The sequence below is a fragment of the Salvelinus fontinalis genome, unplaced genomic scaffold, assembly GCF_029448725.1.
Source record: "Salvelinus fontinalis isolate EN_2023a unplaced genomic scaffold, ASM2944872v1 scaffold_0361, whole genome shotgun sequence".
Taxonomy (NCBI): Eukaryota; Metazoa; Chordata; class Actinopteri; order Salmoniformes; family Salmonidae; genus Salvelinus; species Salvelinus fontinalis.
In genome coordinates this window covers 49,309-76,138 of record NW_026600570.1, presented here as the reverse complement: position 1 = coordinate 76,138, position 26,830 = coordinate 49,309, and the positions used below count along the sequence as shown (strand labels likewise).

General features: G+C 44.3%; 1 protein-coding gene across 1 annotated transcript in view; it reads left to right on the top strand.

Moving 5' to 3' along the window:
• Nucleotides 1–9,167: 9,167 nt before the first annotated feature.
• LOC129845761 (potassium voltage-gated channel subfamily KQT member 1-like) overlaps nt 9,168–26,830 on the top strand; it is a 47,184-nt gene continuing 29,521 nt past the window's right edge. Inside the window, exons 1-2 of the mRNA XM_055913660.1 lie at nt 9,168–9,990; nt 20,633–20,723. Coding sequence (XP_055769635.1) covers nt 9,626–9,990; nt 20,633–20,723 — 456 coding nt within the window. The 5' untranslated portion in view covers nt 9,168–9,625. The remainder of the gene's footprint in view (nt 9,991–20,632; nt 20,724–26,830) is intronic.

Sequence of the window (26,830 nt, the reverse complement as noted above, 5' to 3'; positions counted from 1 at the left end):
ACCGGATGTGCTACCTGTCCCAGACCTACTGTTTTCAACTCTCTAGAAACAGCAGGAGCAGTAGATACTCTCAATGATAGGCTATGAAAAGCCAACTTACATTTACTCCTGAGGTGCTGACTTGTTGCACCCTCGACAACTACTGTGATTATTATTATTTGACCATGCTGGTCATTTATGAACATTTGAACATCTTGGCCATGTTCTGTTATAATCTCCACCCGGCACAGCCAGACGAGGACTGGCCACCCCTCATAGCCTGGTTCCTCTCTAGGTTTCTTCCTAGGTTTTGGCCTTTCTAGGGAGTTTTTCCTAGCCACCTTGCTTCCACACCTGCATTGCTTGCTGTTTGGGGTTTTCGGCTGGGTTTCTGTAAAGCACTTTGATATATCAGCTGATGTAAGAAGGGCTTTATAAATACATTTGATTTGGGCTTACGACATTGGACTAGTGAATGTGTTTGGGCTCATGACATTGGACTAGAGAATGTGTTTGGGCTTATGACATTGGACTAGAGATTGTGTTTGGTCTCATGACATTGGACTAGAGATTGTGTTTGGGCTCATGACATTGGACTAGAGAATGTGTTTGGTCTCATGACATTGGGCTTCAGATTGTGTTTGGGCTCATTACATTGCGCTTCAGATTGTGTTTGGTCTCATGACATTGGGCTTCAGATTGTGTTTGGGCTCATTACATTGCGCTTCAGATTGTGTTTGGTCTCATGACATTGGGCTTCAGATTGTGTTTGGTCTCATGACATTGGGCTTCAGATTGTGTTTGGGCTCATGACATTGGGCTTCAGATTGTGTTTGGTCTCATGACATTGGGCTTCAGATTGTGTTTGGTCTCATGACATTGGGCTTCAGATTGTGTTTGGGCTCATGACATTGGACTAGAGATTGTGTTTGGGCTCATGAAATTAGGTTACATTTCTTGAAATAGGAAAGAGTATTCTCAGTGGTGGAAAAAGTACCCAATTGTCATACTTGAGTAAAAGTATAGATACCTTAATAGAAAGTTACTCAAGTAAAAGAAACCCAGTAAAATATTACTTGAGTAAAAACCTAAAAGTATTTGGTTCTAAATACACTTAAGTATCCAAAGTACATGTAATTGCTAAAATATACTTAAGTATCAAAAATAAAAGTAGAAGTATAAATTATTTCAAATTCCTTATTTTAAGCAAATCAGACAGCACCATTTTCTTGTTTTTAAAATGTATGGCTAGCCAGAGGCACACTCCAACACTCCAACACTCAGACATCATTAACAAAAGATGCATGTGTGTTTAGTGAGTCTACCAGATAACAGGCTGTAGAGATGACCAGGGATGTTCTCTTGATAATTGTGTGAATTGAACAATTTTTGTCCTGCTAAACGTTCAAAATGTAATGAGTATTTTTGGGTGTCAGGTCAAATGTATGGAGTAAAAAGTACATTATTTTCTTTATGAACGTAGTGAAGTAAAAGTAATAGTTGACAAAAATATAAATAGTAAAGTAAAGTACACATACCCCCAAAATCTACTTAAGTAGTACTTTAAAGTATTTTTACTTAAATACTTTACACCACTGAGTATAATAGGTCCTATATTCTATGAAAGGGTCTCACATAAAGCAGTTAACCAAATAGCTACACAGGCTATCTGCATTGCCCCTTTTTGCACTAACTCCTTTGACTCATCACATACGCTGCTGTTACTATTTATTACTTATCATGTTGCCTAGTCACTTTACCTCCACCTATATGTTAGTGGAGGCTGGTGCCTTGAAAAATTGAGGAGGATGGGAGACGCACCGTATAGGCGCGGAACACAGAGACGACAAAGTGTGTTTAAAAAATCATCAAAGACAAATGATTTTAAACTAAAGCATTTAATAAAGACATGTATAGTACAATATTGTAAGGAAGGGGCATGAGAGGGCTACTTACAGTGTTGGGAAGGGAGCACAGCAGTGACTGGATGAGGGTATGACGCATGAGTTGCTCAGAGGCTTGACTTCAGTCCAGGACAGGATTGGACTGAAAAGACAAAAAACAACAACACTACACAGTAAAACAAAAGAGCTAAGAATGAGTTAGTCCAAGCAAGGAGTAAAATCATTGATGTGTAATAATGTGATTGTGTATGTGATTGACTCTACATACAGTAATGAGAGAACATTGATAGGGGTTCTCACAGTGCTTGGAGAGGAAACCTTCAATGTGCCAGTGGATGAACGGGCACATGAGACGTGGCTTCAGTTCGTGTCAGGAGAGAGTTGACAATGGCAGTAGAGTGGAGTAGTCATCACCTCTTAATCAATGAACAGGAGGGGACTTGGCTGTAAATACAACATGGCAGATACATTCCATTACAGCTGCTCCATCGTAGGTTTGAACAACAAGTTTCTCCATGAAGTTAAACTCAGATAACTCAAAATTCATAAAGTCAAATAGACTATGCATCTCGCCCACTTGACACATCAAAGTACCTGACGATAACGGAAAACAAATAAGCAGACTGGTGGCACCATAGGTCCCAGAGTGGTGGGGCAATTTTTACCTATCTGTTAACCTAACCAGGAAAACTCTGGACCCTATAAGGTATGACAGTGATTCATCAGTTGTAAAAAGGTTTCACAAGGGACCAGTTTTTCAGGTCACGTGGTTTTCTATGATGGGACCAGTTTTTTTCAGGTCCCATGGTTTAAAAAAACTCCTGGCCCTGGGGAAGCAACTTTATACTTGTTCATATGAATCACATTCAGACTAAATTAGGAGGGGGATTTCCTCTACCCAGACACAGAGACAACAATTGATAGAGAATAGAACTCACAGGGCTGAGCTTTATGCGTGTTTGTATCGTGCAGGTCTATGCAACTGTAGGCCTTAAAAAAATGTATGTATGTACACCATGTCAGATCTCTAATTGTAAGGTGTAGCCTAGGCTGCTGCAACATTTATGTAACAAGTTTGTGCTTGTGTTTGTCTCGAGTGATTATGTGATATCATCTTTGTTAAATAAATATCGGAGGAATGTGGAAAGCCTTCTTGAACTAGCGCGAAAAAATCCACTGCGTCAACCTCCCTTTAATCAAATGTTTTATGGATGATACGATGGAAACTATCAAATCATTCTGATTTGATTTCGACATCCCAGAAAAGACAGTCGAAAGTTCCATATGTTCAGAAAGTAAAGCAGCGTAACGTGCAATTACCGCTGTTAGCGGAACTTTCCCTTTTGTGGTGTCCTCTAAAAGCCTATTATTGCATGCCCAAAAACGCAAAGGTGTTGATAATCCGCTTGAGAACATCCCAATTTCTTCTTACTTTCTCGTTGTATTGTGCAGTTTGAATACGCAGAATACGTATTCTGAATACGTCTAGTCTATGAGAAATATACAAGCCTCTCCAATGACCTCACTGGCACTGCTGACACCAATGTAGTGAATTCTACAATATCTCCACTTAAAATCTGATTTTAAAATATCACTATTTTGGTATTTGCTTCATTCGTCCACTGCTGATACAGTCCAAAATGTTTTGCATGTCAGCAATCAAGATACAGAGTTTTCAAAAAATAGAGTGATGCGTTTTGTGGGCCTACACAAATCTCTTCATGTGATTTTGACATCCAAATAAACAACTTCTAGGATGGTAGCTTCAAACTGATGTATGGAGCGATCGATAGAGCAGCGGAATTTAATTCAGGATGAGTCGTCAGGCAAACTTTAACCCTAACCTTAACCACACTGTTGCTGAGCATAGTATTGAATGCAAGGGAAGCCAGGGAAGCCAGCGAGCAGTTGGCCTCAATTGATAAAAAATGATAAAATAATAACCAATCAGTGTTGAGCTAAACTGAGTGAGCTCAGCTGTAAATGTTCCTGGCGCACCAAAACAAAGTGTCAAGGGAAGCAGGTTTGGATTTGGCTTCGGACCAATCACATCACATCAAGCCAAACGTCATTGACAGAAAACTTGAATTGTTGCATCTTGTTGTGTCGTTGTCTTTCGGTGGCTAGCTAGCTAATAAAATTGTTGCTTTTCCTAAATTAGCCATGGATGGAGATAGGGATTTGGAATTGTGCAATTACTTACACTACCGTTCAAAAGTTTGGGGTCACTTAGAAATGTCCTTGTTTTTTGAAAGAAAAGCAACAAAAAATAGTCCATTAAAATAACAGAAAATTGATTAGAAATACAGTGTAGACATTGTTATTGTTGTAAAAAGTCATCTTTCATTCTAGCCAATAAAAAGAAAAGATTAAGATGGGCAAAAGAACACAGACACTGGACAGCGGAACTCTGCCTAGAAGGCCAGCATCCCGGAGTCGCCTCTTCACTGTTGACGTTGAGACTGGTGTTTTGCGGGTACTATTTAATGAAGCTGCCAGTTGAGGACTTATGAGGCGTCTGTTTCTCAAACTAGACACTCTAATGAACTTGTCCTATTACTCAGTTGTGCACCGGGTCCTCCCACTCCTCTTTCTATTCTTGTTAGAGCCAGTTTGTGTTGTTCTGTGAAGGGAGTAGTACACAGCGTTGTACGAGATCTTCAGTTTGTTGGCAATTTATTGCATGGAATAGCCTTCATTCCTCAGAACAAGAATAGACTGACGAGTTTCAGAAGAAAGGTCTTTGTTTCTGGCCATTTTGAGCCTGTAATCAAACCTACAAATGCTGATGCTCCAGATACTCAACTAGTCTAAAGAAGGCCAGTTTTATTGCTTCTTTAATCAGGACAACATCTTTCAGCTGTGCTAACATAACTGCAAAAGGGTTTTCTAATGATCAATTAGCTTTTTAAAATTATAAACTTTGATTAGCTAACACAACGTGTCATTGGAACACAGGAGTGATGGTTGCTGATAATGGACAGAGGTACACTTATGTAGATATTCCATATAAAAATCTGCCTTTCCAGCTACAATAGTCTTTTACAACATCAACAATGTCAACACTGTATTTCTGATTAGTTTTATGTTATTTTAATGGACATAAAATGTGCTTTTCGTTCAAAAACAAGGACATTTCTAAATGACCCCAAATTTTGAATGGTAGTGTAATTCTCCATTCTGGCCAATGATTATAATGGCGATTCTGGTCCAACCATTAATTCATACATTGTGCCCCTGGCCTGAGAGGATGGAAGTTCAACATTTAGATCGATGTAGTAACGTTAGGCTAATGTTAACTAGCTGGCCTGGCGCATCGTTGCCCATGAAAGGAAGTTAGGCTAATGAGCAAGCATTTTAGCCAGGTAGCCTAGGACAACAACCACTAAAAGTGTGTACAGTATGATTATGATTTTGAGTTATAGAGCGTTTCAGCAACATTAAAGAGGAGGATGGCATTGGCGGTTCATTACAACATAGGGTGAGTCAACATGTTTTTTCCACTTGCTCGGATGCACACACACACACACACACACACACACACACACACACACACACACGTCAGTACCATGGACAGCCACATCATATTTAGCTTACTTTGATAGGACTAAATCGCTTTTAGTTGTCACTGTATTAGACTAAGCGGAGGTGATTAGATGATGTTGAAATGGTGCTGGAATAGTGGAGGCAGCGCCTGTTTTCTTTGTGACTTGCGGTATCTCTCCATGGTTCTAAATCAATAGTTGTTGAGTGGTCAGAAAATGTCAGAAACATTACCTTGCTTGTCCATGCAGTAGGTCACGTAAAGGAGTTTGTAACATGTTCTGTGAACTTCACCTGATAGAGGTTGCTCTCCGGTTTTGTGATAAAACAATGTTGTGGTTGAATCTATTCTGCCACTGTGTCTTCTAATTGTCTCGTCCTTTAGGCTTATTTATCACAGTGGCAAGGCATATGTAGCCTAGTGATTAGAGCGTTGGGCCAGTAACTGAAAGGTTGCTGGATCGAATCCCCGAGCTGACAAGGTAAAAATCTGTCGCTCTGCCTCTGAGCAAGGCAGTTAACCTACTGTTCCCCGGGCGTCGAAGACGTGGAAGTTGATTATGGCAGCCCCCCACCGCACCTCTCTGATTCAGAGGGGTTGGGTTAAATGCGGAAGACACATTTCAGTTGAAGGCATTCATTTGTACAACTGACTAGGTATCCCCTCTTCCCTATGAACTAATAGGTTATAGAGCAAACAACGCAATTATTGTAACTTGGCTTCCCGGTGATTTTACCCACGCATCGCTACTGGAACCATGTAGTAGTTAGTGCTGAGCTATTAACCAAAATGTTTGTTATTTTTCAGTTTATAAACAACTAATTGACTGACAACAGTTCATTTATTTGAATTCCATTTCATTCTGGGTTTTTTGTCCAGTTTCTGTAGAGATAAATGAGATTGAGTCTGAACTGTGCGATGTAGTAGGGAGTTGTAGTTTTCAACCGGACAATATTCTACATAGTTTAGCGCAGAAAACATGGTAATTAACTATAATGACCATATTCCATTACGTGCACGCTTAAACTTATCTGGTCTGTGCGGAGCATGCGATCGAGAGGGATAGAACGCATTTGCTTCACGAGCCTGAAAATACATGTGATAGCAGAGTATGTGTGTGGAGCGGAGCGTGCCCAATTTGACTGGAGCACTGAGCGAGATTCCCAAAGGCTGGAGCGTTGGCCTTCTCGCACCCTCTAATTTCACTCCTACAGCGCTCACTTCACGAGCTCAGGGCATGCCTGTCCCAGCGTGCATTTGTAGTCTACGTGTGTGCTGCTATAGCCCCTTGCTTTAGCTACTGTCATGGAGTTTGATAAATATTTTCATAAAGAAACTGATAAAACACACAGGTGCTAAATCAAGGTGACTTACAAAGATGAGGACCAAGAGCAAGAGAGGGAATGTGGTGATGTAGTGTCCACAACTAAACAATCATTGTGGAATATGAAAAGACATATCCCTAAAGCATGATTAATTTTTTTCAAATCAAGTCAAATTTTATTTGTCACATGCGCTGTGAAATGCTTATTTTTTTCAAATCAAGTCAATTTTTATTTGTCATTTTATTTGGTTAAACTGTGAGTTTAATGAATGGAGATAATTTGGAGTGGCAGTTTTTTGGGAGGGATTTGAAGCGCCAGAGCGGTGAGCAACCGTTCAACTCCGCTCACATACTCTGATTGATAGTTGGTATTCAGCAGTCATGAAAGTATACCTTATTTACACTGAACAAAAATATAAAACGCAACATGTAAAGTGTTGGTCCCATGTTTCATGAGCTGAAATAAAAGATCTCAGAAGTTTTCCACATGCACAAAAAGCATATTTTTCAAAATAAAAAAAGTATATCCCTGTTAGTCAGCATTTCTCTTTTGCCAAGATAATCCATCCACCTGACAGGTGTGGCATATCAAGAAGCTGATTAAACAGCATGATCGTTACACAGGTGCACCTTGTGCTGCAGACAATAAAATGTCACTCTATTAGTTTGCCACACAACACAATGCCACAGATGTCTCAAGTTTTGAGGGAGCACGCAATTGGCTTACTGACTGCAGGAATGTGCACCAGAGCTGATGCCAGATAGTTTTATTTTAATTTCTCTACCATAAGCCACCTCCAACATCGTTTTAGAGAATTTGGCAGTACGTCCAACCGGCCTCACAACCGTAGACCACGTGTAACTATGCCAGCCCAGGACCTCCATATCCGTCTTCTTCACCTGCGGGATCGTCTGAGACCAGCCACCTGGACAGCTGATGAAACTGTGGGTTTGCACAACTGAAGAATTTCTGCACAAACTGTCAGAAACTGTCTCAGGGAAGCTCATTTGCGTGCTTGTCGTCTTCACAAGGGTCTTGATCTGACTGCAGTTTGGAGTTGTAATCCTACTTCAATGGGCTAATGCTCACCTTCGATGGCCACTGGCACGCTGGAGAATTGTGCTCTTTATGGATGAATCCCGGTATTAACTGTACCGGGCAGATAATGCACAGCCCCATGTCACAAGTATCTGTCCACAATTCCTGGAAGCTGAAAATGTCCCAGTTCTTCCATGGTCTGCATACCCACCAGACATGTCACCCATTGAGCCCGTTTGGGATGCTCTGGATCAACGTGTACGACAGCGTGTTCCAATTCCCGCCAATATCCAGCAATTTCGCACAGCCATTGAAAGGAGTGGGACAACATTCCACAGGCCACAATCAACAGCCTGATCAATTCTATGCAAATGAGATGTGTCACGCTGCATGAGGCAAATGGTGGTCACACCAGATACTGACTGGTTTTCCGATCCACACCCCTATCTTTTTTTAAGGTATCTGTGACCAACAGATGCATATCTGTAATCCCTGTCATGTCAAATCCATCGATCAAGGCCTAATGCATTTATTTAAATTGACTGATTTCCTTATATGAACTGTAACTCAGTAAAATCTTTGAAATTGTTGCATGATACGTTTATATTTTTGTTCGGTGTACTTTGAAGAACTAATAAAATAGTTATTTTGTTCGACAGAATAGGCAGCAGCAGCTTTACAGAGACGAGATGTCTTGGAATGAAATAATAAAGTCATCAAATAAAACAAATATTTCATGAAGGTAAAGTCATGTGAGTAAATGATGGTTAGTAAGTGACAAACAGTAATGGACAGTCACTACCATCATGGAACTTGTATTCATTGTTTTATTCTGTGTTACAGCATTCAACCAACATCATGCGTAGTGCATGTAATGTATTTTTTTAAATGATCGAAACCGAACCATAATTATTTTTTAAATGATCGAACCGAAACTGAACCGACGTTAAAAAGCACTAATCGCTCAGCACTAGCAGTAGGCTAGTGCTCTCTCACATTCAGGTCATCGGGTAAGGTAGGTTAATGTGTACCTGACAACAGAACCTGTCATCACTAGAACGCTACATAACTTTTCACAATTAAAACCCTTGTATAAGGCAAGCAAACCAGTGTCCCTCGTTCACTATCAAGGATGGTCAAGGTCATTTAAATGAATTCCGCATTGTAACTTTACACAGAGACAGTCAAGCATGGCATTGTTACTTATGTTAACAGCTGGCATATCATTACAGGACACAAACTGCCAGTAGGGTATGGTATGCTTTCGTGGAGTTAATTGGTAAAGAGATGGGAAGAGCTTGTGGGAGAGAGAGAGAGATAACGAAAGAGAGAGAGAGAGAGAGAGAGAGAACGAAAGAGAGGGGGAGAGAGTGTGTGTGTGTGTACTGTTGGTCTATGCTGTTTTGAGGGGTCAACACTCACCAACTCAACACTCACAGCTGCAAATTATTGTTGTTCAATGCTGCCCAGAGGGCACTGCCTCCCCTTTTGTGCGATCAAGCGCGAAACAAGCACGCACAAGTAAGTCAACTGATGATAAGTAGTAGTCCAACCGTCCAGCAACAGGTAGGGGACATTTCTTCCGTAACTTAACATGGGTCGGATACTTGCTCTACCAATGTAAGCTATTATAATAGGATTTCGGGAAAGCGGTGGTCAGCGAGACATATCCGACAAGGCAGCGGCTTTAGTACGTTTTTTGTTGTTGTTTTTTTCGCTCACCGCATGCAGGCTCTGTTTTGTCCCACTTCATTTATCCACCAAGTCGGCATTAGACGGAGACTAAAGCGTGTGTCCGTCCCATTGATGAGAAAACAAACCAGGCTACAAACAGCATGTCATCTCCAGACAAGACAACCCAAAGGAATGAAGTCCTGAATAACATTCGGAGGTCCTCGATGGTGGCGGGACATGGGAGAAAACAGACGGAGTTTGAGATGTCACAAGCCGCGTCAGCCTCACAACCTGGGGCGCTTATTTCTAACAACAGGTTTCTGTGTGACGCCGAGGGCATCACCATTCACACAACTGTCACTCGACCGTCGGTGTCTCACCTACCCGGGCTCAATCTCAACCCCCGGATGTCCGTATACAGCACAACTCGTCCAGTTACCGTCAGCCGTGCTTACATTCAAGGACGCGCTTATAACTTTCTGGAAAGACCATCTGGGTGGAAATGCTTCGTGTATCACTTCTCGGTGTGAGTGTTTATGATGAATAACGTTGATATAACAATAACACATTACTTGCATTTGTCAACCATGCCAAGTGCTTTGTGGGCGTTTTGCCAAGTGCCAAATGGTTCAAAGCAGTTCAAGGGCATGACACTAGGCTATCCTTTGGAGTATTTCTACTAGTCCTAATACAATACTATACACGTGATTAACGGTACAATTATGTTACTGGAATACACTGTAGGCTATAAAATGGAGGCTATATGTAGATTTATACAGCTGAACAAAATCACTTCAGTATTTAATGAACACCATGTGGGCACTGACGTCAGACTGCTATTATGTAGCATTGACCGTTTTGTCTGAACATGGAAGTTTTGCCAAACTCCATGGGCTGGTTTCCTGGACACATATTAAGCCTATGACTGGTCTAAAAAACACTGTATATTTCAATGGAGCTTCTCAGTTGAGCAGACTTTTTAGTCTAGGATTAGGCTGTGTCTGTGTCTGAGAAACCAGCCCTATATCATCATGTTGTCCAGGGGAAACCAGCCCTATATCATCATGTTGTCCAGGGGGAACCAGCCCTATATCATCATGTTGTCTAGGGGAAACCAGCCCTATATCATCATGTTGTCCAGGGGAAACCAGCCCTGTATCATCATGTTGTCCAGGGGAAACCAGCCCTATATCATCATGTTGTCCTGGGGAAACCAGCCCTATATCATCATGTTGTCCAGGGGAAACCAGCCCTATATCATCATGTTGTCCAGGGGAAACCAGCCCTATATCATCATGTTGCCCAGGGGAAACCAGCCCTATATCATCATGTTGTCCAGGGGAAACCAGCCCTATATCATCATGTTGTCCAGGGGAAACCAGCCCTATATCATCATGTTGTCCAGGGGAAACCAGCCCTATATCATCATGTTGTCCAGGGGAAACCAGCCCTATATCATCATGTTGTTCAGGGGAAACCAGCCCTATATCCTCATGTTGTCCAGGGGAAACCAGCCCTATATCATCATGTTGCCCAGGGGAAACCAGCCCTATATCATCATGTTGTCCAGGGGAAACCAGCCCTATATCATCATGTTGTCCAGGGGAAACCAGCCCTATATCATCATGTTGTCCAGGGGAAACCAGCCCTATATCATGATGTTGTCCAGGGGAAACCAGCCCTATATCATCATGTTGCCCAGGGGAAACCAGCCCTATATCATCATGTTGTCCAGGGGAAACCAACCCTATATCATCATGTTGTCCAGGGGAAACCATCCCTATATCATCATGTTGTCCAGGGGAAACCAGCCCTATATCATCATGTTGTCCAGGGGAAACCAGCTCTATATCATCATGTTGTCCAGGGGAAACCAGCCCTATATCATCATGTTGTCCAGGGGAAACCAGCCCTATATCATCATGTTGTCCAGGGGAAACCAGCCCTATATCATCATGTTGTCCAGGGGAAACCAGCCCTATATCATCATGTTGCCCAGTGGAAACCAGCCCTATATCATCATGTTGTCCAGGGGAAACCAGCCCTATATCATTATGTTGTCCAGGGACGTGGGCATACTATAAGTGTTTCGGGGGCCTGATCTCTGGCTGAGGAATGTTCAGTCTGAAGAACCAACCCCCAGTGCTCAGTATCTCCTCTCACTGGAGTTTATAGCAGGCAGCTAAACTTGGCAGGCTGGCTGCTTTGATAGCAGTAGCCTGATACTGCCACTCTATGACCTGCTGGTGTGGGATGGGGGATGCCTGATGCAGGCTGGCTGCTTTGGGTGTGGCTGATGCATCAGGGCAGAGATAGTCCTGATGCATCAGGGCAGAGATAGTCCTGATGCATCAGGGCAGAGATAGTCCTGGTGCATCAGGGCAGAGATAGTCCTGATGCATCAGGGCAGAGATAGTCCTGGGCATCAGGGCAGAGATAGTCCTGGTGCATCAGGGCAGAGATAGTCCTGGGCATCAGGGCAGAGATAGTCCTGGTGCATCAGGGCAGAGATAGTCCTGGTGCATCAGGGCAGAGATAGTCCTGGTGCATCAGGGCAGAGATAGTCCTGATAGCACTGGATGCCAATGGACCACCACTACAGATGCCCCCTTGTTTCCAACTACTTAATAGATGCATTTGTATTTCGGCAGTATTTTCCTCACCTGTTAAAAGGCCTATCACCGCACTGTCTTAATTGTGACATATCAGATGTTAAGAGTCTGGACAGTTGGGTTCTAACTTTCTAAGTAACTTTACAAAACCATCTTAACAAGGTAACGTCTAGCGTTCCAATGGAGGTGTAAGGTATAATCTTTCCTTTTTTTACACTAAACTCACACTTGTCTTTTCTTACTACCACTGACTTTGCTGATAGCTGCTTTAACGAGGGAAGTATTTACTATAGCTAGGTGTCCCTCCAATTGGCGACAGTTATTCATGCGAATATTCTAAAATCCTAATTTTCCCACCAGATTTGTGTTTCCATCACATTTACTTGTGGCAAATAAAAAGGCTGTGCGTGATGCCGTAGTGCACATAAAAATACATTTTCGCGGTTAAATTCCATGTACGAAATAAAAAAATACAAATTACATTGATTTCCATCGCATTTTCAACTGTGATAGTTTTCTCACAAAAAAATGTTGCGTTATGTAGAGAGTGTGCCCACTCTAGTATTGGCACGGTGTGTTCTAGCCAACAGCGCGCAGATACGCATAGCCGACATTACATGATGAGATTATTATGGACAAAAGAGAAAGATTATTTTTATTTGTCAAATGGCAGCTAAACATCGATGATCATGTCATCAGAATAAGACCTTTGATTTTTTGTGGGGGAGGAGCTACAAACTCATTACTTTGCACTTTCACCAACCTGTGAAGTTTATCAGAATGTATTTCATCTGTAGCCTAATACACTGCATGCTTTCAAGACGAGTCGTAGTGGGAGGACCACACAACATGTCATCGTGTGACTCAAAGTTTACTTTGATATATGATGGTTATTATATCAATATTTGCACATAAAAGCGTTTCCAATTAAATTTCTCGCATAATAATTCATTTTACCGACATAAAAAGATCCCACCTTGTCTATTTTTTGTTGTTGTCGACTTTTGGAAAGTATACATAATTGTTTTCTGTTTCCATGTCAAGCCTGTCATGACATTATTCTTCTTTTATCCGAAATGTACTTTACTTACATGAAAAGGTTGGATGGAAACCTGGTTTATAACTGTGATATGTGGTTATCTCACCTAGCTACCTTGAGATGAATGCACCAACTTTAAGTCACTCTGGATACTAGCGTCTGCTAAATAACTCAAATGTAATGTTAATGTTATTTCATTGTTGTGTAATTATAAGAGTGGGAGGCAGGAATGAACATTGGCTTATCACTTACCCAGAGTGAGCGCTCCAGACAGAGTGCTATCAGGACTGCAGGACCTCCCCCACCAGAGAGAGTGTGTGTGTGTGTGTGTGTGTGTGTATGTGTGTATGTGTGTGTGTGTGAGTGTGTGTGTGTGTGTGTGTGTGTGTGTGTGTGTGTGTGTGTGTGTGTGTGTGTGTGTGTTTGCATGGTTGAATAGTTCCGTTACACCATGACCTCTGTAGTGTTGGCATGTTGCCTCAAGCTATGTGCTTGTGCTACTTACTGTATCCTGTTTACAATGCTTCCATTGATAATGACATGGCAACATGTTGTTGGATACATACATTTACTTTCAGATCCTTAGACTGTACTAAACATTGTTGAGTCATGACGTTCACAATGATTGAGCTGTATAACAAGGAGACTGAGACCCGACACAGTGACACTGCCACATGAAACTATCACATTGTCCCTTCGCTCCACAAGCCAGCCGTCTATGACGTCACAAGTCAACCTGCTTTAGACGTGTTCTATCATAGAGAGTGCCTGATAGTAAAACCTTATGATGTGATTACCTGTACACAGTGCTGCTGTCTACCCCTCTCTGCTCTGTCCTGCTACCCCCTGCAGACGCAGTAGACTGGAAGAGATCCTGCCCATCAATAACAAATGGAGCTTGGAGATGTGATGCTTACAGTATTGTGTAGAGCTCAATAGTGCCCACACAGCCCACTATATAGGGGCCAGTAAAGCCCATGTTATTTGTATTTATTATGGATCCCCGTTAGTTCCTGCCAAGGCAGCAGCTACTCTTCCTGGGGTTTATTATGGATCCCCATTAGTTCATGCCAAGGTAGCAGCTACTCTTCCTGGGGTTTATTATGGATCCCCATTAGTTCCTGCCAAGGCAGCAGCTACTCTTCCTGGGGTTTATTATGGATCCCCGTTAGTTCCTGCCAAGGTAGCAGCTACTCTTCCTGGGGTTTATTATGGATCCCCATTAGTTCCTGCCAAGGCAGCAGCTACTCTTCCTGGGGTTTATTATGGATCCCCGTTAGTTCCTGCCAAGGCAGCAGCTACTCTTCCTGGGGTTTATTATGGATCCCCGTTAGTTCCTGCCAAGGCAGCAGCTACTCTTCCTGGGGTTTATTATGGATCCCCGTTAGTTCCTGCCAAGGCAGCAGCTACTCTTCCTGGGGTTTATTATGGATCCCCATTAGTTCCTGCCAAGGCAGCAGCTACTCTTCCTGGGGTTTATTATGGATCCCCATTAGTTCCTGTCAAGGCAGCAGCTACTCTTCCTAGGGTTTATTATGGATCCCCGTTACTTCCTGCCAAGGCAGCAGCTACTTTTCCTGGGGTTTATTATGGATCCCCATTAGTTCCTGCCAAGGCAGCAGCTACTCTTCCTGGGGTTTATTATGGATCCCCATTAGTTCCTGCCAAGGCAGCAGCTACTCTTCCTGGGGTTTATTATGGATCCCCATTAGTTCCTGCCAAGGCAGCAGCTACTCTTCCTGGGGTTTATTATGGATCCTCATAAGTTCCTGCCAAGGCAGCAGCTACTCTTCCTGGGGTTTATTATAGATCCCCATTAGTTCCTGCCAAGGCAGCAGCTACTCTTCCTGGGGTTTATTATGGATCCCCATTAGTTCCTGCCAATGCAGCAGCTACTCTTCCTGGGGTTTATTATGGATCCTCATTAGTTCCTGCCAAGGCAGCAGCTACTCTTCCTGGGGTTTATTATGGATCCCCGTTAGTTCCTGCCAAGGCAGCAGCTACTCTTCCTGGGGTTTATTATGGATCCCCGTTAGTTCCTGCCAAGGCAGCAGCTACTCTTCCTGGGGTTTATTATGGATCCCCGTTAGTTCCTGCCAAGGCAGCAGCTGCTCTTCCTGGGGTTTATTATGGATCCCCGTTAGTTCCTGCCAAGGCAGCAGCTACTCTTCCTGGGGTTTATTATGGATCCCCGTTAGTTCCTGCCAAGGCAGCAGCTACTCTTCCTGGGGTTTATTATGGATCCCCGTTAGTTCCTGCCAAGGCAGCAGCTACTCTTCCTGGGGTTTATTATGGATCCCCGTTAGTTCCTGCCAAGGCAGCAGCTACTCTTCCTGGGGTTTCTTATGGATCCCCGTTAGTTCCTGCCAAGGCAGCAGCTACTCTTCCTGGGGTTTATTATGGATCCCCGTTAGTTCCTGCCGAGGCAGCAGCAACTCTTCCTGGAGTTTATTATGGATCCCCGTTAGTTCCTGCCAAGGCAGCAGCTACTCTTCCTGGGGTTTATTATGGATCCCCGTTAGTTCCTGCCAAGGCAGCAGCTACTCTTCCTGGGGTTTATTATGGATCCCCATTAGTTCCTGCCAAGGCAGCAGCTACTCTTCCTGGGGTTTATTATGGATCCCCATTAGTTCCTGCCAAGGCAGCAGCTACTCTTCCTGGGGTTTATTATGGATCCTCATTAGTTCCTGCCAAGGCAGCAGCTACTCTTCCTGGGGTTTATTATGGATCCTAATTAGCTCCTGCCAAGGCAGCAGCTACTCTTCCTGGGGTTTATTATAGATCCTCATAAGTTCCTGCCAAGGCAGCAGCTACTCTTCCTGGGGTTTATTATGGATCCCCATTAGTTCCTGCCAAGGCAGCAGCTACTCTTCCTGGGGTTTATTATGGATCCTCATAAGTTCCTGCCAAGGCAGCAGCTACTCTTCCTGGGGTTTATTATGGATCCCCGTTAGTTCCTGCCAAGGCAGCAGCTACTCTTCCTGGGGTTTCTTATGGATCCCCGTTAGTTCCTGCCAAGGCAGCAGCTACTCTTCCTGGGGTTTATTATGGATCCCCGCTAGTTCCTGCCGAGGCAGCAGCTACTCTTCCTGGAGTTTATTATGGATCCCCGTTAGTTCCTGCCAAGGCAGCAGCTACTCTTCCTGGGGTTTATTATGGATCCCCGTTAGTTCCTGCCAAGGCAGCAGCTACTCTTCCTGGGCTTTATTATGGATCCCCATTAGTTCCTGCCAAGGCAGCAGCTACTCTTCCTGGGGTTTATTATGGATCCCCATTAGTTCCTGCCAAGGCAGCAGCTACTCTTCCTGGGGTTTATTATGGATCCTCATTAGTTCCTGCCAAGGCAGCAGCTACTCTTCCTGGGGTTTATTATGGATCCTAATTAGTTCCTGCCAAGGCAGCAGCTACTCTTCCTGGGGTTTATTATAGATCCTCATAAGTTCCTGCCAAGGCAGCAGCTACTCTTCCTGGGGTTTATTATGGATCCCCATTAGTTCCTGCCAAGGCAGCAGCTACTCTTCCTGGGGTTTATTATGGATCCTCATAAGTTCCTGCCAAGGCAGCAGCTACTCTTCCTGGGGTTTATTATGGATCCTCATAAGTTCCTGCCAAGGCAGCAGCTACTCTTCCTGGGGTTTCTTATGGATCCCCATTAGTTCCTGCCAAGGCAGCAGCTACTCTTCCTGGGGTTTATTATGGATCCTCATAAGTTCCTGCCAAGGCAGCAGCTACTCTTCCTGGGGTTTATTATGGATCCTCATAAGTTCCTGCCAAGGCAGCAGCTACTCTTCCTGGGGTTTCTTATGGATCCCCGTTAGTTCCTGCCAAGGCAGCAGCTACTCTTCCTGGGGTTTATTATGGATCCCCGTTAGTTCCTGCCAATGCAGCAGCTACTCTTCCTGGAGTTTATTATGGATCCCCGTTAGTTCCTGCCAAGGCAGCAGCTACTCTTCCTGGGGTTTATTATGGATCCCCGTTAGTTCCTGCCAAGGCAGCAGCTACTCTTCCTGGGGTTTATTATGGATCCCCATTAGTTCCTGCCAAGGCAGCAGCTACTCTTCCTGGGGTTTATTATGGATCCCCATTAGTTCCTGCCAAGGCAGCAGCTACTCTTCCTGGGGTTTATTATGGATCCTCATTAGTTCCTGCCAAGGCAGCAGCTACTCTTCCTGGGGTTTATTATGGATCCTAATTAGTTCCTGCCAAGGCAGCAGCTACTCTTCCTGGGGTTTATTATAGATCCTCATTAGTTCCTGCCAAGGCAGCAGCTACTCTTCCTGGGGTTTATTATGGATCCCCATTAGTTCCTGCCAAGGCAGCAGCTACTCTTCCTGGGGTCCAGCAACATTAAGGCAGTTATATACAATTACAAATATTACATGACATTACATTTCATAACACTTTTCACAATGCATTCAGTGTGTGCCCTTAGGCCACTACTCTACTACCATATATATACAATACATGTGTTCGTATGTGTAGAGTGTGTAGAGTGCTTGTGTTAGCATGTGCGTGTGTATGCGTGTGTGCGTGTGTCTTCACAGTCCCAGCTGTTTCATAAGGTTCTATCTGTTTTTTAAAAGATTCTACTTGCATCAATTACTTGATGTGGAATAGAGTTCCATGTAGCCATGACTATGTAGTACTGTGTGCCTCCCATAGTCTGTTCTACTGACTTCTTCACAGTGGATCCCTCTTCTTCTCTGTTCTACTAGCTGCTTCACAGTGGATCCCTCTTCTTCTCTGTTCTACTGGCTGCTGCACAGTGGATCCCTCTTCTTCTCTGTTCTACTGGCTGCTGCACAGTGGATCCCTCTCCTTCTCTGTTTTACTGGCTGCTGCACAGTGGATCCCTCTTCTTCTCTGTTCTACTGGCTGCTGCACAGTGGATCCCTCTCCTTCTCTGTTCTACTAGCTGCTGCACAGTGGATCCCTCTTCTTCTCTGTTCTACTGGCTGCTGCACAGTGGATCCCTCTTCTTCTCTGTTTTACTGGCTGCTGCACAGTGGATCCCTCTTCTTCTCTGTTCTACTGGCTGCTTTACAGTGGATCCCTCTTATTCTCTGTTCTACTAGCTGCTGCACAGTGGATCCCTCTTCTTGTCTGTTCTACTGGCTGCTTCACAGTGGATCCCTCTTCTCTTTTCTACTGGCTGCTGCACAGTGGATCCCTCTTCTTTGTTGTACTGGCTGCTGCACAGTGGATCCCTCTTCTTCTCTGTTCTACTAGCTGCTTCACAGTGGATCCCTCTTCTTCTCTGTTCTACTGGCTGCTTTACAGTGGATCCCTCTTCTTCTCTGTTCTACTAGCTGCTTCACAGTGGATCCCTCTTCTTCTCTGTTCTACTAGCTGCTTCACAGTGGATCCCTCTTCTTCTCTGTTCTACTAGCTGCTTCACAGTGGATCCCTCTTCTTCTCTGTTCTACTAGCTGCTTCACAATGGATCCCTCTTCTTCTCTGTTCTACTGGCTGCTGCACAGTGGATCCCTCTTCTTCTCTGTTCTACTAGCTGCTTCACAGTGGATCCCTCTTCTTCTCTGTTCTACTGGCTGCTGCATAGTTGATCCCTCTTCTTCTCTGTTCTACTAGCTGCTGCACAGTGGATCCCTCTTCTTCTCTGTTCTACTAGCTGCTTCACAGTGGATCCCTCTTCTTCTCTGTTCTACTAGCTGCTGCACAGTGGGTCCCTCTTCTTTGTTGTACTGGCTGCTGCATAGTTGATCCCTCTTCTTCTCTGTTCTACTAGCTGCTGCACAGTGGATCCCTCTTCTTCTCTGTTCTACTAGCTGCTTCACAGTGGATCCCTCTTCTTCTCTGTTCTACTGGCTGCTGCACAGTGGATCCCTCTTCTTCTCTGTTCTATATGTGTTGAAGTGTGGTGGTGAGGTGATAAGGGCCTCAATGGAACAAACACTAACCGCAAACAAAACAGCAACCCCTCTCCCTACAGATGTAGGATCTTAATTTGATCACTCTTTTATTGTAGATAATTGTCCTGCACTGCAGAAAATGCAAACCAGTAGTGTATTTGAGTTTTAAAAAGGCTTCTAAAGTTTGTAATTCCCACTTTGAAATTTCAGACTTGATTTGCCCTAACGAAAAATGTATCAACCCCGACAAAAATGTCCGTAAATTGTAATCAACATAATAATTCACATTTCCTGTTGCTGCAGGATTATTTTCCTGCTGTAGCAAACTGGCTCAAATTAAGATCCTAGATTTGTAGTTTCCATCAATGCAAGTAACTTGTGTATTACCAACAGTTGGAAAGTGTTTTGACAGGAGCAAGGAGGCTAGTTGAGGGGGCCAGGGCTTCTATCTTAGTATTGCTATAGGTTCATACGGTAGGTCTTACTATCTGCCCACTGGTGTAGAACTACACAAACTGCTGGATATCATCTGAATAGGATTCCCATTGACTGAGGGAAAGTCAGCCAACTTGTCAAGGGGTGGAAATGGACATGTACAACGTCATCTGCATTGTGTCTGGCTCAGTAGTGTTGTAGCAGCTTATCTTGTACAAAGAAAAGCACTTTATCTCAGTCCTCTTGAGGACTCACAGTGGTCTGATTGTTGGTTCAGTTGGAAAAAGAACCTATGACCTTGAGATCAAATAGAATGACAGGATGTTGTTGTCCTTTCAGAATGTCAGGGGCTGGCACGGTAGTGGCATTAGAATGTGTGTGTGTGTGTGTGTGTGTGTGTGTGTGTGTGTGTGTGTGTGTGTGTGTGTGTGTGTGTGTGTGTGTGTGTGTGCAGAATGTCTTTATGTTTGGTGTGATATAGGTGTGTTTGATCTGCTGACACATATAGTCCACGCCAGTTGAGGCCTGAGTTCAGCTGAGGTAGCTACTCTACTGGCTACAGGCCCACTGCTGCACTGCTCTACCCTGTTAGCACACTGCACGGCACGCACAGAGAAACTGACTCTACAGTCAAACACACCTAGTGGCTCATGAAGGATAGATACTGAACATCATGTCGGTTTATGAATGAGAAAAAAAACACTCAAAGTGGGTTAACACCACGAGTGTTTTAAATCATAGTTCTCAGCTTAAAGTGGGTTAACACCACAAGTGTTTTAAGTTATAGTTCCCAGCTTAAAATGGGTTAACACCATGTGTGTTTTAAATCATAGTTCTCAGCTTAAAGTGGGTTAACACCACGAGTGTTTTAAATCATAGTTCTCAGCTTAAAGTGGGTTAACACCACGAGTGTTTTAAGTTATAGTTCTCAGCTTAAAATGGGTTAACACCATGTGTGTTTTAAATCATAGTTCTCAGCTTAAAGTGGGTTAACACCACGAGTGTTTTAAATCATAGTTCTCAGCTTAAAGTGGGTTAACACCACGAGTGTTTTATGTCATAGTTATCAGCTTTAAAGCTCCAATATGTAACTTTTGGGGGCATTTGTGTATTCTCTTGACTGCTTTCAATCATTTCCCACATACTCTGCGTTGTTTTATATACCTCTCCACGTCATACATAAAGTGATTTGAATATTGTTCTGTCCTGCAGGTTCCTCATCGTGCTCACCTGTCTTGTCCTCAGTGTGCTCTCTACTATAGGGCAGTATCAGGCTCTGGCACATGGCACGCTCTTCTGGGTGGTGAGTTATTATATTATTATATACTCTACTATAGGGCAGTACCAGGCTCTGACACTCTCTTCTGGGTGGTGAGTTATTATATACTCTACTATAGGGTAGTACCAGGCTCTGACACTCTCTTCTGGATGGTGAGTTATTATATTGTTATATACTCTACTATAGGGTAGTACCAGGCTCTGACACTCTCTTCTGGGTGGTGAGTTATTATATACTCTACTATAGGGCAGTACCAGGCTCTGACACTCTCTTCTGGGTGGTGAGTTATTATATTATTATATACTCTACTATAGGGCAGTACCATTCTCTGACACTCTCTTCTGGGTGGTGAGTTATTATATACTCTACTATAGGGCAGTACCAGGCTCTGACACTCTCTTCTGGGTGGTGAGTTATTATATACTCTACTATAGGGCAGTACCAGGCTCTAACACTCTCTTCTGGGTGGTGAGTTATTATATACTCTACTATAGGGCAGTACCAGGCTCTGACACTCTCTTCTGGGTGGTGAGTTATTATATACTCTACTATAGGGCAGTACCAGGCTCTGACACTCTCTTCTGGGTGGTGAGTTATTATATACTCTACTATAGGGCAGTACCAGGCTCTGACACTCTCTTCTGGGTGGTGAGTTATTATATTATTATATACTCTACTATAGGACAGTACCAGGCTCTGACACTCTCTTCTGGGTGGAGAGTTATTATATTATTATATACTCTACTATAGGGCAGTACCAGGCTCTGACACTCTCTTCTGGGTGGTGAGTTATTATATTATTATATACTCTACTATAGGGTAGTACCAGGCTCTGACACTCTCTTCTGGGTGGTGAGTTATTATATTATTATATACTCTACTATAGGGTAGTACCAGGCTCTGACACTCTCTTCTGGGTGGTGAGTTATTATATACTCTACTATAGGGCAGTACCAGGCTCTGACACTCTCTTCTGGGTGGTGAGTTATTATATTATTATATACTCTACTATAGGGCAGTACCAGGCTCTGACACTCTCTTCTGGGTGGTGAGTTATTATATACTCTACTATAGGGCAGTACCAGGCTCTGACACTCTCTTCTGGGTGGTGAGTTATTATATTATTATATACTCTACAAAGGGCAGTACCAGGCTCTGACACTCTCTTCTGGGTGGTGAGTTATTATATACTCTACTATAGGGCAGTACCAGGCTCTGACACTCTCTTCTGGGTGGTGAGTTATTATATTATTATATACTCTACTATAGGGTAGTACCAGGCTCTGACACTCTCTTCTGGGTGGAGAGTTATTATATTATTATATACTCTACTATAGGGTAGTACCAGGCTCTGACACTCTCTTCTGGGTGGAGAGTTATTATATTATTATATACTCTACTATAGGGTAGTACCAGGCTCTGACACTCTCTTCTGGGTGGTGAGTTATTATATTATTATATACTCTACTATAGGGTAGTACCAGGCTCTGACACTCTCTTCTGGGTGGTGAGTTATTATATTATTATATGCTCTACTATAGGGCAGTACCAGGCTCTGACACTCTCTTCTGGGTGGTGAGTTATCATATTATTATATACTCTACTATAGGGCAGTACCAGGCTCTGACACTCTCTTCTGGGTGGTGAGTTATTATATTATTATATACTCTACTATAGGGTAGTACCAGGCTCTGACACTCTCTTCTGGGTGGTGAGTTGGAACAGCAACATGCTCTTAGTTTAATGTATTTTATGAAGCTCATTTTACATCAGCAGTTGTCACAACGTGCTTTACAGAAACCTGAGCCTGAATCTTCAAAGCGCAAGCAATGCCCAGTGGCTAGGACGAACTCCCTAGAAGGCAGAAACCTGGGATGAAACCTAGAGAGGAACCAGGCTCTGAGAGGTGGCCAGTCCTCCTCATGTTTACAGTCAGGTTTGGGTAATTCAGTAGGATATTTATGTTATTTACTGCCAAAGTGTAACACCCACCTGTGTGATGCCATGGGAGACAGAATGCTTACACTGAGGAGGGGATGGTTGATGAATCAGTCAGCCAATTAGGAATCAGTGGATACATTTATGCTTTTTGGTTACTTGCCAGTAGGACAACCCCAAAATGTTACTGCATTTCTCCACAATATTCAGATCCTTATTGTGTAACAGAGTTGATAGGCCAGCAGAGGACAGATCCTTATTGTGTAACAGAGTTGATAGGCCAGCAGAGGACAGATCCTTATTGTGTAACAGAGTTGCTTGGCCAGCAGAGAGCAGACCCTTATTGTGTAACAGAGTTGATAGGCCAGCAGAGAGCAGACCCTTATTGTGTAACAGAGTTGATAGGCCAGCAGAGGACAGATCCTTATTGTGTAACAGAGTTGATAGGCCAGCAGAGGACAGATCCTTATTGTGTAACAGAGTTGCTTGGCCAGCAGAGAGCAGATCCTTATTGTGTAACAGAGTTGCTTGGCCAGCAGAGGGCAGATCCTTATTGTGTAACAGAGTTGCTAGGCCAGCAGAGAGCAGATCCTTATTGTGTAACAGAGTTGCTTGGCCAGCAGAGAGCAGATCCTTATTGTGTAACAGAGTTGATAGGCCAGCAGAGGGCAGATCCTTATTGTGTAACAGAGTTGCTTGGCCAGCAGAGGGCAGATCCTTATTGTGTAACAGAGTTGATAGGCCAGCAGAGGGCAGATCCTTATTGTGTAACAGAGTTGCTTGGCCAGCAGAGGACAGATCCTTATTGTGTAACAGAGATGATAGGCCAGCAGAGAGCAGATCCTTATTGTGTAACAGAGATGATAGGCCAGCAGAGAGCAGATCCTTATTGTGTAACAGAGTTGCTTGGCCAGCAGAGGACAGATCCTTATTGTGTAACAGAGTTGCTTGGCCAGCAGAGGGCAGATCCTTATTGTGTAACAGAGTTGATTGGCCAGCAGAGAGCAGATCCTTATTGTGTAACATAGTTGCTTGGCCAGCAGAGGGCAGATCCTTATTGTGTAACAGAGTTGCTAAGCCAGCAGAGGGCAGATCCTTATTGTGTAACAGAGTTGCTTGGCCAGCAGAGGGCAGATCCTTATTGTGTAACATAGTTGCTTGGCCAGCAGAGGGCAGATCCTTATTGTGTAACATAGTTGCTTGGCCAGCAGAGGGCAGATCCTTATTGTGTAACAGAGTTGCTTGGCCAGCAGAGGGCAGATCCTTATTGTGTAACAGAGTTGCTAAGCCAGCAGAGGGCAGATCCTTATTGTGTAACAGAGTTGCTAAGCCAGCAGAGGGCAGATCCTTATTGTGTAACAGAGTTGCTTGGCCAGCAGAGGGCAGATCCTTATTGTGTAACAGAGTTGCTTGGCCAGCAGAGGGCAGATCCTTATTGTGTAACAGAGTTGCTAGGCCAGCAGAGGGCAGATCCTTATTGTGTAACAGAGTTGCTAGGCCAGCAGAGGGCAGATCCTTATTGTGTAACAGAGTTGATAGGCCAGCAGAGGGCAGATCCTTATTGTGTAACAGAGTTGATAGGCCAGCAGAGGGCAGATCCTTATTGTGTAACAGAGTTGCTAGGCCAGCAGAGGGCAGATCCTTATTGTGTAACAGAGATGATAGGCCAGCAGAGGGCAGATCCTTATTGTGTAACAGAGTTGCTTGGCCAGCAGAGGGCAGATCCTTATTGTGTAACAGAGTTGATAGGCCAGCAGAGGGCAGATCCTTATTGTGTAACAGAGTTGCTAGGCCAGCAGAGAGCAGATCCTTATTGTGTAACAGAGTTGATAGGCCAGCAGAGAGCAGATCCTTATTGTGTAACAGAGTTGATAGGCCAGCAGAGGACAGATCCTTATTGTGTAACAGAGTTGATAGGCCAGCAGAGGACAGATCCTTATTGTGTAACAGAGTTGATAGGCCAGCAGAGGACAGATCCTTATTGTGTAACAGAGTTGCTTGGCCAGCAGAGAGCAGATCCTTATTGTGTAACAGAGTTGCTTGGCAGCAGAGGGCAGATCCTTATTGTGTAACAGAGTTGCTAGGCCAGCAGAGAGCAGATCCTTATTGTGTAACAGAGTTGCTTGGCCAGCAGAGAGCAGATCCTTATTGTGTAACAGAGTTGATAGGCCAGCAGAGAGCAGACCCTTATTGTGTAACAGAGTTGATAGGCCAGCAGAGGGCAGATCCTTATTGTGTAACAGAGTTGCTTGGCCAGCAGAGGGCAGATCCTTATTGTGTAACAGAGTTGATAGGCCAGCAGAGGGCAGATCCTTATTGTGTAACAGAGTTGCTTGGCCAGCAGAGGGCAGATCCTTATTGTGTAACAGAGTTGCTTGGCCAGCAGAGGGCAGATCCTTATTGTGTAACATAGTTGCTAAGCCAGCAGAGGGCAGATCCTTATTGTGTAACAGAGTTGCTTGGCCAGCAGAGGACAGATCCTTATTGTGTAACAGAGTTGCTTGGCCAGCAGAGGGCAGATCCTTATTGTGTAACAGAGTTGATAGGCCAGCAGAGAGCAGTAGTGGTCTATTTTCTCTCTACACTATAGAAAGGTCATTCTTCCTATGACAGTCTTCTCTCTCCCCATCCGCCCAAACCTTCAGCACAACATGTATGGTCAGATAGCTATCCCAAACATCAAACACCTAACCTGACCCTAAACTCCAGCCATACCAGGCCCCTAACACCAAACCTGACCCTAAATTCCAGCCATACCAGACCCCTAACATCTAACCTGACCCTAAACTCCAGCCATACCAGACCCCTAACCTGACCCTAAACTCCAGCCATACCAGGCCCCTAACATCTAACCTGACCCTAAACTCCAGCCATACCAGGCCCCTAACACCAAACCTGACCCTAAACTCCAGCCATACCAGGCCCCTAACACCAAACCTGACCCTAAACTCCAGCCATACCAGGCCCCTAACACCTAACCTGACCCTAAACTCCAGCCATACCAGGCCCTTAACACCTAACCTGACCCTAAACTCCAGCCATACCAGTCCCCTAACACCAAACCTGACCCTAAACTCCAGCCATACCAGTCCCCTAACACCAAATCTGACCCTAAACTCCAGCCATACCAGACCCCTAACACCAAACCTGACCCTAAACTCCAGCCATACCAGTCCCCTAACACCAAACCTGACCCTAAACTCCAGCCATACCAGGCCCCTAACACCAAACCTGACCCTAAACTCCAGCCATACCAGGCCCCTAACACCTAACCTGATCCTAAACTCCAGCCATACCAGGCCCCTAACATCAAACCTGACCCTAAACTCCAGCCATACCAGACCCCTAACCTGACCCTAAACTCCAGCCATACCAGGCCCCTAACATCTAACCTGACCCTAAACTCCAGCCATACCAGGCCCCTAACACCAAACCTGACCCTAAACTCCAGCCATACCAGGCCCCTAACACCAAACCTGACCCTAAACTCCAGCCATACCAGGCCCCTAACACCAAACCTGACCCTAAACTCCAGCCATACCAGGCCCCTAACACCTAACCTGACCCTAAACTCCAGCCATACCAGGCCCTTAACACCTAACCTGACCCTAAACTCCAGCCATACCAGTCCCCTAACACCAAACCTGACCCTAAACTCCAGCCATACCAGTCCCCTAACACCAAATCTGACCCTAAACTCCAGCCATACCAGACCCCTAACACCAAACCTGACCCTAAACTCCAGCCATACCAGTCCCCTAACACCAAACCTGACCCTAAACTCCAGCCATACCAGGCCCCTAACACCAAACCTGACCCTAAACTCCAGCCATACCAGGCCCCTAACACCTAACCTGATCCTAAACTCCAGCCATACCAGGCCCCTAACATCAAACCTGACCCTAAACTCCAGCCATACCAGACCCCTAACCTGACCCTAAACTCCAGCCATACCAGGCCCCTAACATCTAACCTGACCCTAAACTCCAGCCATACCAGGCCCCTAACACCAAACCTGACCCTAAACTCCAGCCATACCAGGCCCCTAACACCAAACCTGACCCTAAACTCCAGCCATACCAGGCCCCTAACACCTAACCTGACCCTAAACTCCAGCCATACCAGTCCCCTAACACCAAACCTGACCCTAAACTCCAGCCATACCAGACCCCTAACACCAAACCTGACCCTAA